At 46.4% G+C, this 15,034-nt stretch overlaps 1 protein-coding gene across 1 annotated transcript in view; it reads left to right on the forward strand.

Moving 5' to 3' along the window:
- The window catches only part of LOC140429379 (uncharacterized), a 150,688-nt gene that overhangs the window by 116,364 nt on the left and 19,290 nt on the right, over nt 1–15,034 (forward strand). The window contains exon 5 of the mRNA XM_072516272.1: nt 10,080–10,192. Within this exon, the coding sequence (XP_072372373.1) occupies nt 10,080–10,192 (113 nt within the window). The remainder of the gene's footprint in view (nt 1–10,079; nt 10,193–15,034) is intronic.

Genomic DNA, 15,034 nt, shown 5'->3' on the forward strand with positions numbered 1-15,034 from the left:
CCAGCCAGCTCACATGTAATTAGGGAAATGTGTCTAGTATCCCTTTACACAACGGAACAGTTTGACTAAAGACCTATTTCACTTCTTTCCAGCAACTGCCAGGCTTCTGAGCTTCAGTCACTGAAACACATGACGCGCTTTGCTTGCATAATTTAGAAATCTGAGTTTATTTTACCCTGCTCTCTTTGGGTTATTCCATCAGTTAAGTAACACATTCAAATAATCAGTAAGCCTAACCAATTTTGCAGTGACATATGTTGCTTCCTATTTGTAAATACACAATTTATACTTAGTAATGTGTGTGGTTGCAACATTCTGTTTTACAATTCTCTCCAGCACAGGCAATTAGCAATAAGTGGTTATTGGTTTGCCATGCACGGTTCCACAGGCAGACATCAGAAAAAAACAATGCTCACGATGTTAAGTTTCTATTCACATAGCAACTTTAATGTTAAAGTAAGTGCTTTGAATGTTACGCACTTATCACAAAGGAGTCCTTTCATTCTGAAACATTTCCTGACTATTCCAGTTACAGAGTTCTTCTAGAGAAGCCCATCCTGCTGAGCCACTTCAGCTGCTAATGCCACAGTATTTGTGCTATGAGTGGCACATGGTCATGGAAATGTTCATATGATTAGAAATATTAAACTATTCATAGGCTACATCTCCTAAATTTGTGTTTCATCTACATTAAAAATCATTTAAATACTCGGCAAAAAAGAATAATGAGATAAAATAGGTCCGCAACACATCTAGCAGGACACTCAGTTGTATTACACTGCTAGAAGGTCAATAAGGAACTAAACCAGACAAACCACCCACCATTGACCCAGGCACCAGAAATAACAATGGCAAACTCAGCTCAGTCGATCCTGCAAAGTCCTCCTGACTAACATTTGGGGGCTTGTGCCAAAATCGCGAGAGCTGCCTCATAGACTAGTCAAGCAACAGCCTGTCTTGGTCCCACTCACAAAATCATACTTTACAGATAATGGCCCAGACACCACCATCACCATCCCTGGGTATGTCCTGTTCCACCAGCAGAATAGACCCAGCAGATGTGGCAGCAGCACAATGGTATACAATCGGCGTGGAGTTGCCCTAGGGGTCCTCAACATCATCTCTGGACCCCATTAAGTCCCATGGCATCAGGTTAAATATGGGCAAGGAAACTTCCTGCTGATTACCACGTAACACAATTGATGGGTACAGCTTACTTGGCTAGACAGCTGGTTCGTGGTGCAGAGCAAAGACCAGCAGCGTAAGTTCAGTTCCCGTACCAGCTAAGGTTATTCATGGAGGCACCGCCTTCTCAACCTTGCCCCTCGCCTGAGGAGTGATGATCCTCAGGTTAAATCACCACCAGTCAGCTCTCCCCTCAAAGGGGAAAGCAGCCAATGGCCATTTGGACTACAGCCACCTTACCTTACCTTTACTTCTCCATGTTCAACACCAGTTGGAAGAAGCACTGAGAGTGGCAAGGGTGCAGAATGAACTCTCGGTGGGGGACTTCAATGCCCATCATCAAGAGTGGCTCACTTTCGACTTCCGGTGATGGCGGGCAGGAGGCAGCCGCGCATTGGAGGGCTCCCGTTCGGGAACGGCATTGTCGGGTGTTAACGCCCGGTCCTAGGGCCAGCGAAGGCAGTAAAAGTCGGGAGACAGCACAGAGGAGGGGAATGTCGAAGACCAGCAAAAAAACGGCTGTGAAAAAAGCGGCTGAAAGTCTGTCAGGGAGTGGAAAGGTCAGCGCGGGGTCAGTAAAGAAAATGGAGGCTGGAGCACCAGGGGAGGCCGCATTGCTTACGGCTGAAGAAATAACTAAGGTGATGGCTGCGGAATTCGAAAGGCAGTTTGCAAAATGCATGGAGACAGTGAGGAAGGAGATGAGGGAGGTTTTGAGTGTGCTGGTGGAGGAGGCGGTTTCCCCGGTGATGACGGCGGTGGCGAGCACAGTAGCGGAGGTGCAGGAGCAAGGGGAGGCACTGAAGGAAGTGGAGGAGACGTTATTTTAGCACGGTGATCAACTTGCCTCGATGGGGAAGGAGATGCGGAAGGTGATGGACATTAACAAGAATCTGCGAGGAAAAATGGAAGACCTGGAAAATAGATCCAGGCGACAGAATTTGAGGATTGTGGGGCTGCCCGAAGGAGTTGAAGGACCAAAGCCGACTGAGTATTTTGCCGCGATGCTGGCAAAACTATTGGAGGAGGGGGAGGATCCCTCCCGATATGAACTGGATCGGGCTCATCGGTCGTGGAGGCCTGTACCAAAGGCGAGTGAGCCGCCAAGGGCAGTGACTCTGTGCTTCCGTAGGTACAGTGTGAAGGAGAAGGTCCTGAGCTGGGCCAAGCAGAAGCGGGTGGTGCAGTGGTCTGCAGCTGGTATACGTGTATACCAGGGCTTTACTGTGGAGCTGGCGAGGAGGCGGGCTGCCTTCAACCGGGTGAAGAGGGCACTGTACATTAGCAAGGTGCAGTGCGGCATTGTATATCCAGCGAAGCTGAGGGTGACTTATAAGCTCAGGGACTTTTATTTTGGAACGGCGGAAGCAGCGGAGGAGTTTGCGAAGGCAGAAGGACTGTGGCAGAACTGACAAATTGAGAAATGGCCATGTGCCGATGTAACCTCATGACTGTATTTTCTTATTTTATGTTTCACTGCGTGCGGGTGTAGGGGCTAAAGGAGCCAATGTTGTATATATTTGGACAAGGGAAGGGATGGAAATTTCACTCGAAATGAGGGCTCTTTGGGTGTAGGTGGATATGCGGGGTGTGTGTGCTAAAAGGGGATCTCTGGGCTTTCCTAGGGCCGGGCAAGGGGGAAAGCGACCCGGGCGGGGGCCTCCACGCTGGCCGGTTTAAGCCGGCCAGTGAACGGGAGTGAGGTGGGGGGAGGGGCTGCGGCCATCGGAGCCTGGCAGAACAGGGTCCGAATGGTCTAGCCGGGGTGGAAAGTTGGGGGGAAGGAACCGAGGTTGGGAGGAGGAGCTTTACAAGAGGCAGTGGACCGAAGGAGCTGGAGACTTGGGGGGGAGGGGGGTGGTGGGTGTACAACTCTTAGGTATCATGTACGGTACTCTTTCAGAGGTTGGATGGTGTTGAGTGTAGGGGGGGCGGAGTGGACTCTATAGGTCAATGGTGACCATGGGCGGTCCCGGACTCGTTTTTCTTTTTCTCCTTTGTTTTTTGTTTCCACACAGGGAGGGTTTGGTTTATTGGATGCATATATTGACAGGTGGGCCGTTGTTTGGGGTGGTGGGAGGATGGGATCATTGGTATTGTTAAGGGGATTGATTTTGTATTTGTTACCATTTACTGTTTGTGGGTGGGGTGTAAATGTTTGAAGGAAAATGTGAAAATGTAGAATAAAAAAATATTTTTTAAAAAAAAGAGTGGATCACTTTCATCACATTAAGGGCAGCACGGTAGCACAAGTGGCTAGCACTGTGGCTTCACAGCACCAGGGTCCCAGGTTCGATTCCCTTCTGGATCACTGTCTGTGCGGAGTGTGCACATTCTCCCCGTGTCTGCGTAGGTTTCTTCCTGGTGGTCCGGTTTCCTCCCACAGTCCATAGATGTGCAGGTTAGGTAGATTGGCGATGTTAATTTGCCCTTAGTGACCAAAAAAGGTTAGGAGGGGTTACTGGGTTACGGGGATAGGGTGGAAGTGAGGGTTTATGTGGGTCGGTGCAGACTCGATGGGCTGAATGGCCTCCTTCTGCACTGTATATTCGAAGTTCTATGTTCTAACCAAGCTGCCCGAGGCTGAAAGGACATAGCTGCTAGATTGAGTCTGCAGTAGGTGGTGAGGGAACCAACAAGAGAGAAAATCATACTTGACCTAACAAACCTGCTCGCTGCAGATGCATCTGTCCATGACAGTATTGGTAGGAGTGACCTCCACACAGTCCTTGTGGAGATGAAGTCCTGACTTCACATTGAGGATACCCTCCATCGTGTTGTGTGACACTACCACTGTTTTAAATGGAATAAACTTCAAACAGATCTAGCAACTCCAGACTAGGCATCCATGAGGTGCTGTGGAATCAATCTGTAACTTCATGAGCTGAAATACTTCCCACTCGACCATTACCACCAAGCCGGGGGATCAACCCTGGTTCAATGAAGTGCAGGAGAGCCATGCCAGGAGCAGTACCTAAAAATGTGGTGTCAACCTGGTAAAGCTATACAGGACTACTTGCAGGCCAAACAGTGTAAATGGCATGTGATAGACAGAGCTAAGCAATCCCACAACCAATGGATCAGATCTAAGCTCTGCAATCCTGCACCGACCAGTTGTGAATGGTGGTGGACAATTAAATAATTCACTCGAGGAGGAGGCTCCACAAATATCCCCAACTGTAGCCATCTAAGCTGGCCACCTGCAAAGGACCATGGGAATTATGGCTAAGGGAGGACTCAGAGAGAGACACAGCCTATGTGTATCTAAAGCACAGGTAACCAGACCTGATCGAAACCCCCGCTCGTTTGCATTTTAATGGCCCATTTTCCCAGGATAATAGAACTCCAATCAAGCAACCGGTACAGCCACAGACTGATCGGCGCCACTCCCTTACTCAGAAAGCACAACTGCCAAGGTCAATGACCGCTAAGGACCCTCCCAGCCACCAAGGCACCCATCCCTTTATTGGCCGAAATGAAAGACAGCGATCAGAGCCCTGGTCGAACTATTGGGTCCAAGGTTAAGGACCACCCCAAAGAGCGCGAAATCCCAGAGGGATAAAAGAGGACACAGCCATGTGTTCTGTCTCTTTTGGGTCCGGCCTGTGCCAACCCAATTGTAGCAGGAACAACCAGCCAAGTTCAAGACCAACGATCGCTATCTGACGGATGAGCCCAGCAGAGACAAAGCCACTTTCTACGAACCAGCCAAGTGAAATCCAGATAAATGCCTTATCCGTTTGCACAGTGCCAGTCGCCCTGAAGTTAAGTATAGGTTATTGTAGCTGATAGGTGTAGTTTAACTCTTAGTAGATATTGTGTTTGCATGTTGAGCTAACTCTTGTGTATGTAAATAAACCATCTTTTGAACTAACTAACTGGTTGTGTGGTCATTTGATCGATATAAGGGAAAGGCTTGTGGTTCACCGAGATAAATAGAAATACCCACAGTATTGGCGACGCTTTTGGGACCGAAACATAGCAACGCAACCTCAATGGTAGGCGAGCCCAGCACATCAATGCAAAAGGTAAGGCTGAAGAATTTGTATCAATCTTCAGACAAAAGTGCTGAGCAGATGGTCCATCTCAGCCTCGTCCGAATGTCCCCATCATCACAGATGCCAGCTTTCAGCCAATTCATGAAATGGCTGAAGGCACTGGATATTGCAAAGGCTATGGGCCCTGACAATATTCCGACAATAATACTTAAGACTTGTGCTCCAGAACATGCCACACCCCCAGTCAAGCTGTTCCAGTACAGCTACAACACTGGTACCTACCTGGAAATGTGGAAATTTTCCCAGATACGTCCTGTATTAAAAAAACAGGACAAATTCAACCCAGCCAATTACCGCCCTATCAGTCTACTCTCCATCATCAACAGTGCTATCAAGCAGCACTTGCTGAGCAATAACTTGCTCAGTTTGGGTTCCGCCAGGGTCACTCAGCTCCTGACTGCATTACAGCTTTGGTTCAGACAAGAACAAAAGAACTGAATGCCAGAGGTCAGGTGAGAGTGACTGCCCTTAACATCAAGGCATCATGTGATCACTTGTGGCGTCAAGGAGCTCTAAAAAAAACTCGAGTCAATGAGAATCAGGGAGAAAACACTTCTCTGTTGGAGTCATAATTCGCACAAAGAAAGATAGTTCTGGTTATTGGAGGTTAATCATCTCAGTTCCAGGACATCGCTGCAGGGGTTTCGCAGAGTAATGTCTTCGGTCCAATCATCTTCAGCAGTTTCATCAATGACCATCCTTCAATCGTAGAATTCCCCACTCTCAATATCCTGGAGGTTACCATTGACCAGAAACTGAACTGGACTAGCCACATAAATACAATGGTTTCAAGAGCAGGTCAAAGGTTGGGAATCCCATGTCAAGTAATTCACCTCCATACCCCCTAAAGTCTGTCCACCACCTACAAGGTGCAAGTCAGGAGTGTAATGGAATACTCTCCACTTTCCTGGATGAGTGCAGCTCTAAAAACACTCAAGAAGCTCAACACCATCCAGGACAAAGCAGCCCACTTGATTGGCGTCTCATCCAAAAACATACACTCCCTCCACCACTCCAACACAGATGCCTCAATGTGAGGCACCTTGGTTGTCCCCAATCTGTCTTCAAAGCATCCATCTCTCCTAATGGGGCTGCCAAATATTCAGAGCTTCCAGTCCTCTGATCAAGCCTGTTGCATTGGCCAATTAGGCGGCCACCTTCCAGAAGATTTCGAGGCCGGTCCCATAGCTGGAAAGATCGGACTTGGGACTCCCATTTTGACCTAACTTCAGGGTCCCGAAGGCCGCAGCAAAATACAGCGCAAGGAGTCACAAGATTAACCCAATGCAGCCTCAAGTAGTTGAACATTTGGCTTCTGTCCAGCAAGTTGTACTTTCAAATACAATGTAGTTAGTTGGTCAAATCTGCCTCAAGAAGATCATGTTAATGAGATCTTAGGCAGGAATTGAAGCACCTTGGAGTAATGGTGGACCATTTGGCTTTTCCTGCTGATATCTATGCTCCCAGTAACAAAGCAATATCGATGCTAGTTGTGGGGAGTTCACAACATGGTTTGTCATGGTTTCAACCTTTAACCTGTAAGTATAACAATTAAATATTTGCCTGATTATATTTTGACTGGTCACTGTAGTATCAGGTAAACCCATTACAGCATGTAAATGGTTAAAGAAAACCCATCAAGTTGCCTTTTCCAATGACACCTTGTAGGATTTTGAGTCACAATAGAAAAAAGGAACATCCCAATATGCTTCCACAGCCACATCACAGAATCTACAGTGCAGAAGGAGGCCATTCGGCCCATCGAGTCTGCAGCGGCTCTTGGAAAGAGCACCTACCCAAGGTCAATGCCTCCTCCCTATTCCCATAACCGAGTAACCCCACCCAACACGAAGGGCAATTTTGGACACTAAGGGCAATTTAGCATGGCCAATCCACCTAACCTGCACATCTTTGGACTGTGGGAGGAAACCGGAGCACCCGGAGGAAACCCACGCAGACAAGGGGAGAACATGCAGAGTCCACACAGACAGTGACCCAAGCCAGGAATCGAACCTGGGACCCTGGAGCTGTGAAGCAATTGTGCTAACCCCTATGCTACCGTGCTGTCCACATATTCTCAATTAAATATTTTAGGGTCTGAAAAGAAACTGAACAATCTTAAAACAGCAGGGAAGTGAGACAGCTGTCCTACTAGTGCACATAGAATGATTTTGCAAAGCAAATTCCCTGGACTTGAGTCCATTGTCAATCAAAGTTCACTTTTATTTATTGGTCTGTGATATATAAAAGTTGCAAAATCAATATGGAGTTGAATCAGCAACTTCTGAAGATTGTAATTAAATATTCTTTTGTTCTGCTCCCTGTTACCAGCTATTTCTTGTCACAAGTAAATTTAATTGTTCATCTTGACTTTTTGAATATAGGATCCCTCTATAACGAATGCCTGCAGCAGCAGGGAAATATAGCAGGAAATGACTAGGAAAGCACTACAGGCATTATTTTCTGTTTGTTTGAATCAGTATGTGAAAGGTGAGCCTTCCCAGGCCTATCATCACCACTTTTGTGATTAAAACCTTGCAGGCCTAGTACTAAGAGTCTCTGTGTGTGAGGTGTACACACTTCACTTATCTGTCAATCTCCCAGCCCGCTGGCTTTTCAGGCTTTAGAGAGGAACCATGCACTGTTCAATTCGCCTCCTGATAAGGTGGATTCTGCTGAAGCAACATGGTTCAGTAAATATAAGATTTAATGGAAAATCAAACTCAGCCTCTACTTTAGATAGAGGAGGTCAGAGATTCAACAAGTTGCAAATTAGTTGCAAAAGAACTTGCAGAATGCTACCCTTCAGCAGCATAATGGCAGATATAGTTATTTGGTTTTTAGTGCTTTGATATCAAAGCTCTGCAGTTAGATCCAAGCTCCCCAAACAAGACATTTCTCACAGTAATGGCTATTGATTGATTGTGGGTTGTGGGAATCCGCTGATAGTTATATGTCTTGAGAACCGGTGTACTGTTTAGGTTGTTTGGTAAATAAGCTCTTGGAGTCCAGAGATATCTCTTCACTGAACTCCCCAGGGAAATTTGGTTTCAACACAATCCTAAATGGGGGCCTTCTAAAGCACTTAACAGTGTCTTTCCAAATTATTAAACTAGTCTAAACAGTTAGGTTATAATTAAGAACTACTGCTGCAACCCTTGTGCCGGTTTGGATTATCACATTCTGGGTTTTTAAAACATAGAATTCAAAAGATCTTCCAACTCCTGTAAATGTGTCACTGCTTTTTTAGTTTGTTGGATTTTCAGTGTAGTCTAGTCAAGTCTGGCTAAAGGAGTGCATCACCCTTCAACCGGAACGGTGGTGACCAATTAACAATGGTCACAGATTCCGGAATATCAGTAAGCAGTGCTGGGCTGCAATTGTCTGTGTGACACCATTGGTTTATTTTGTTTGCTTCTATTCTATTACCTCCCCTAGGGATGGTGCATTTCACTAATGGCCTGGTAAAAAGTTTCGGCAGAGTTTGTTCATAATCGTAGTTGGCTTGACAATGGGATTTAAATTCAGGCCCTTTGAAGTACCTAGCATTATCACACAAACGAAACTTTCGAGTTTACGTTTTCATCTTTCCAAAATATATCACGAAGGGATGTCATTTAGCTCAGCTTTACTGTATTTTTATTGCTTCAAGCTCAGTGTGTAATGAATATTATTTGGTAAGTAATGAGGAGTTGCCAGATTTTAGTATTAGGTGGAGACAAAAGAACAAGTATAATGAAAATAACAAGTGAATTTAATCTTTCTTGGACTGTGAGTAAAGGGTACATTTTTATTTATGCAACAGTGAAAAATGGATGATAATGGTTGGGAAGCCTGTATTTTCTCTTTCTTTTTAGTTCCACAAATTTTACTTTTAGCCAAAACCTATCCCAAACAGTGTAATGTCGGGCTGGAGGAGATGAATATTAGCGGACCTTGCAATGAGCTGATATATCTCACACAAGGTTTTTATAAAAAGAATTCTAGTGAATAACTGGGAAAGCAAAGAGATATAAGTTTCCATTGTATGTTGTTGAAACAATTCAGCTTAAGCATGTATAAGAAGTCACGTTGATAGTTAATTGGTGAACAACGTGGCTCTAGTGTACCAAAAAAAATCAGAGCTTTCATATTTTCTTTCACAATTTATATTTATTTACATAGAATTTACAGTGCAGAAGGAGGCCATTCGGCCCATCGAGTCTGCACCGGCTCTTGGAAAGAGCACCCCACCCAAGGTCAACACCTCCACCCTATCCCCAGTAACCCCACCCAACACTAACGGCAATTTTGGACACTAAAGGCAATTTATCATGGCCAATCCACCTAACCTGCACATCTTTGGACTGTGGGAGGAAACCGGAGCACCCAGAGGAAACCCACGCACACACGGGGAGGATGTGCAGACTCCGCACAGACTGTGACCCAAGCCGGAATCGAACCTGGGACCCTGGAGCTGTGAAGCAATTGTGCTATCCACAATGCTACCGTGCTGCCCCTGAATTGCAGACTGAATATTATCCATAATATTAGCTACTCTGTAGCTATATATTGTTCATTTCCTTTGTTTTTCTTGGCAAATATTTCTAAATGAAATGAGTCCAATTATTTATCAATGTGATAGTGTGTTTAAGAGAACACATACATCTGTTTGCCTTTACAATTTGACAGTGTCATGGCCGACTTAGTTTGCTAAACAATATCTAAATGTCATATTTAGCAATAAGGTGCTGAAATGCTACGTTGAGAGGAAAAGGATATACTCCTGTGTTGTTTTTTTCCAAACTCTTTAAAGTGCTCTACAGCTGTTGATGGTTGTTTGTACTGGCATTACAGAGCGGCACCATGGGAATAAAGAATCTGGTTTCAGTGAAACTGGAGAGAGCTTCAAAGGGGACAACCACTATCCCAAATTGATGGAATCTTCACAGGAAGAAAAAAGGGATGGGGTAAGGAGCCGTACAGCACTATCTCTCATTATGTCTCAATAATCCTTTCCAAGTTTCAGCTCCATTTAAGCAGGGATGAAACTACACAATCCTTGTGCTTAACTTTCAGTTTGACTTGAATTTACTTTTTGAGTCAATTTCAAAATTGAAGTTTTGTGGAGAAGGGGAATTTTAAAATAGATTCTGGCTTATTCTATTTGGTGCTAAGAGTCATGTGATGGGAAAGAAGTATTTGAGTTAAAATTAAGTATCTGGTTTTGACAAGATGTTGTGACACACACACCCACACACCTGGATTGTACACAGAGGCAGTGGTCTTAAATCGGGGCTCCCACCCTCATGCCGGAGAATGATCCACCTCTGAGAGCCACCAACCAATGAGATGGCCAGCAACACCAGCAGGAGCAAATGTGCCAACAAGAACAAATCTTTCACAGACACCTGCAGTGGGATTCTCTGTCGACGGGATTCTCTGCTTCGCCGCCATCCAACACACGCCCACGGATTTCGCAACGACGTGGGATGGCCACAATGGGAAACCCCATTGGCTGGCTGCCAGAACGGAGGATCCCGCTACCGGTGGGGGCACCCTGTGCTGGAAAACGGGGCTGGCGGGATGGAGAATCCTGCCTCTGAATTTTAAACCTCAGACGACAGACTGGAAGGTAAGTGAAGTGGCCTCACCAGGTTCAGTCAGGTTCCGGTGAGAGAGAGTGGGGTGGTGTGGCGATCAAGAAACGGGGGAGCATTCAAGTAGGGGAAGACCTTTCCACAAATGGGGCCCTTGCATTGAGCACAAGGTGCTTGAACAGGAGGGAACCCCCTCCTCCAAGCCCAAAGTCAGGCTGCCAGGGTAAACCTGGCGCCTTCACCAATTAAGGACCTCAATTGGCCCAAGGGCATATATGGCAAACATCACCTAGCTGATTTTGCACACCCCACCACCCCAGAAACCTGATCCTGGGAGCTGTGCAATTCCCAGCCCACACATATCACAGACACGCACACACAGACACACTCAGACACACACACATTGGGAGTGGGTCGTCATCATCCTCCGCCCCATGGACTACACCCGGCAATACTGCCGACCCAGGGCTAACACCCTGTGGTGAAGCTGGTGGGAAGCTCGGAGTATGGTGGAGGTGTTGGGGCCGGGGGGATGGAGTGCAAGGTGGAGGCACTTGTGGGGGGGGGGGGGGGGGGGGGAGTGGGGGATGGGACGGTTGAGCTGCCTAGTCAGCGAACATGGAGGTGATCAAGTTGTCCCATGCGTGACAGATCTGGTGCAAATGTTTCGCGGCTGCCTGTGGTTGACTTGGCTCCATGTCCTGCCCATCCTAGCTCTCCTTTGCATCCTCCTCGTCGGACATGGTGTTCTTCCTCTTCCTCCTCCAGCATGCTACCCCTCTGCTTCATGATGTGTGGAGGAAGTAGCAGGCCACCAAGATGTGGGAGACCCTCCTTGAGCTATACTGGAGGGCTCCATCAGAGTGGTCCAGGCACCTGAACCGCATCTTCAGGACACCAATGGCACTCCTTGTCGCTGCATGGGTGTCATTGTAGTGGGTCTCCGCATAAGTCTGGGACCTCCGAATAGGCATTGTCAGTCATGACCACAATGGGTAACACCTGTCACCCAAGACTCCTAACCTGATGGAGCGGCTTGAAGGTGTCAGACACCGATGAGTGTGCCAGGACAAAAGCATTGTGCACACTGCCTGGCTACCCGGTGCAGATGTGCACAATTTGCAGCCGGTGGTCACACACCAACTGCACATTCATTGAGTTAAAGCCATTCCTGTTGATGAAGGGCACCCCCTCATGCACTGGTGCCCCGAGGAAGGTGTGTGCCCCATCTGTCACCCCTTGGACCTGGGACATGCATGCGATGGCGGCGAATCCTGCTGCCCGGGCAACCCAGTGGGCTCAGTCCAGACTGAAGTTGACATAAGGTTCTGCCCAGGCACATAGAGAATCTGTGATGGCATAGATGCACCTGTGTACTGACATCTGAAAGATCCCAGACAGGTCCCCACTCGGCACCTGGAAGAACCAAGTGGCAAAAATGTTCAGCCGACCGTCAAGTTGACTGACATCGGTCGTGATTGTTCTACCCCATACCCCTGTGGTTCCAGGTGCACCATGATCTGGCACAGTTGTCGCACGGTCTACTCAGCCGCAGTCACGCTCGGTCTGGCAGGTCCTCAAAGGACGTACACTGCCAATGTACACGGGGCCTGATGCGGCGCCACCTCCTCACCTCCTCCTCAGCCTGTTGGGCAGCCAGTTCTCCAGCCTCACCCGCTGGCCCCTGTTCCTCTGGAGAAGGCTCCTGTTCTGCAGAGTCCGACCTGAGTAGCTCCTGCTCGTGCAGGCTCAGTGGGCAGGATTCTCTGAGCCTGAGGCTAAGTGTTGACGCCGTTGTTACCCAGTCTTTATCTGTTTTTATCATATACAATTTACCATCTTCTCCTTTTCTGTGACATTGACAGTATCCTCTGCTTTAGTGCAGACAGATGCAAAGTGCTCATTTAGCATCGATACCCCAACCATGCTCTCTGCTCCACAAGAAACTAACCTTTATGGTCCCTATTGACTACATTCTTTCTTTGTCTACCTTTAACTATTTATATATTTATAAAAGGCCTTTGGGTTCCCTTTTATGTTACCCACTCATCCATTCTCATTCATCCTTTTGCCACTTTCATTTCATGTTTCACTTCTTCCCTGTACTTCTTGTATTCAGTTTGGTCCTCGACTGAATTATGAGCCCAACATTTATCATACGCTTCCTTCTTCCGTTTCCTTTTAATCTCTCATCTTTAGTCATCCAGAGAGCACTAGCTCTGGATGCCCTTCTTTTCCTACTTTAGGGAATACATCTAATCTGTATCTGAACTATCTCCTCTTTGAAAGCCTCCACTGTTCAATTATTGTTTTACCTGCCAATCTCAGATTCCAATTCTCCTGGGCCAGATCCCTTTTCAGTTTATTGAAATTAGTCCTCCTCCAGCAGACTATTTCCACATTTGATTTTTCCTTGTCCTTTTCTAAACTTAATGATACCCTGACCTTTGTTTCCCAAATGCTCTTCCAGTAAAACACTTTATTCCTCAGAACAAGATCCAGTATTGCTCCCTTCCTCATTGGGCTGAAAATGTATTAATCAAGAATGTTCTCTTGGATATATTTCAGGAATTCCTCTCCCTATTTGCACTTGACACTGTTATTTTCCAGCTTAGATTGGAGTAATTTAAATCTTCCATTATTACTACTCTGAAGTTCTTGTGTGTTAGAATCATAGAAGGTACAAAAAAAGGCCACTTAGACTGTCCTGCCTGCACCAACTGAAAAAGAGTCACCCTGCCCAATCAACGTTCTAGCATTTGGTCTGTAATCCTGCATTTGAGGTTCCTTCACTGTCACTGGGCCAAAATCCTGGAACTCCCTCCCTAACAGCACTGTGGGTGTATCTACACCATATGGACTGCTGCGGTTCAAGAAGACAGTGATCATCACTTTCCCAATGATGGTTAGGGCTAGGAAGTAAAGAATAAATGGGCCCTTGCCATCCACTCTGTCCAATCCCCTCATAAATTTGTACATCCTAATCAAATCTCCCCTCAGCCGCTTCTGTTCCAAGGAGAGCAACCTTAGTCTATCCCAATCTTTCCTCATGTGTGCAATTTTCCAATTTTGGCAATGTCCTCATAAATCTCCTCTGTATCCTCTCGAGTGAAATTCTATCCTTCCTGTAATGAGGCGACCAGAACTCCACACAGTACCCAAGTTGTGGCCTAACTAATGCTGTGTTCATTTCCAGTATAACCTCCCAAGTCTTATATTCTGTGCCTCAGCTAACAAAAGTAAAGATTCCATTCTCCTTCTCAACCATCTTATCAACCTGTCCTACCATCTTCAGGGATCTGTGGACTTTCACTCCAAGGTCTTTCACTTCCTCTACACCTCTCATTATCCTCTCATTTATTGCCTTGTTTGAATTCCCCAAATGCATTCACTTCTCACTTCTCTGGGGTGAATTCCATTTGCCACTTTTCTGCCCACCTGACCAGTCGATAGCAAACCTCCTCGCTATGTGCCACACGGCCAATTCTTGTATCATCTGCAAACTACTTGATCATTTCCCCTAAGGGGCTGGTTTAGCACAGTGGGCTAAACAGCTGGCTTGTAATACAGATCAAGGCAGCAGCGCGGGTTCAATTCCCATACCGGCCTCCCCGAACAGGCGCCGGAATGTGGCGACTAGGGGCTTTTCACAGTAATTTCATTGAAGCCTACTTGTGACAATAAGCGATTATTATTATTATACTTATACTTCAAAAAGCAGGGGACAGCCGAGCTTATAAATTAGGACAGGGGTAGGCCATTTGGCCCCTCAAGCATGCTCTGCCATTTTTAACCAGTCTGTCATGTGAGACCTTGTCAAAATCCTTGCTAAAATCCATGCTAGACCACATCAACAGCGCTACAATGAACAATCCTCATTACTTCCTCAGAAAATTCAATCAGATTAGTCAGACACGACCTTCCCTTAACAAATCCATGCTGATCGTCCCTTCTTTTTTTTTAATAAACATTTTATTGAGGTATTTTTGGTATTGTAACAACAACAAAATAAACAATGTACATGAAACTATAAACATTGTGCAAAAGCCGTCTCCCTTCCTTACAGATCCCACCTTTATTAACCCCCTACTCTAAGCTAAACTAACCCCCCCCCCCCTCCCTTCTGCTGACGATTAATTTTCTGTGAAGAAGTCGATGAACGGTTGCCACCTCCGGACGGACCCTAACAGCGACCCTCTAAAGCGAACTTGA

This window comes from Scyliorhinus torazame, chromosome 9, assembly GCF_047496885.1.
Source record: "Scyliorhinus torazame isolate Kashiwa2021f chromosome 9, sScyTor2.1, whole genome shotgun sequence".
NCBI lineage: Eukaryota > Metazoa > Chordata > Chondrichthyes > Carcharhiniformes > Scyliorhinidae > Scyliorhinus > Scyliorhinus torazame.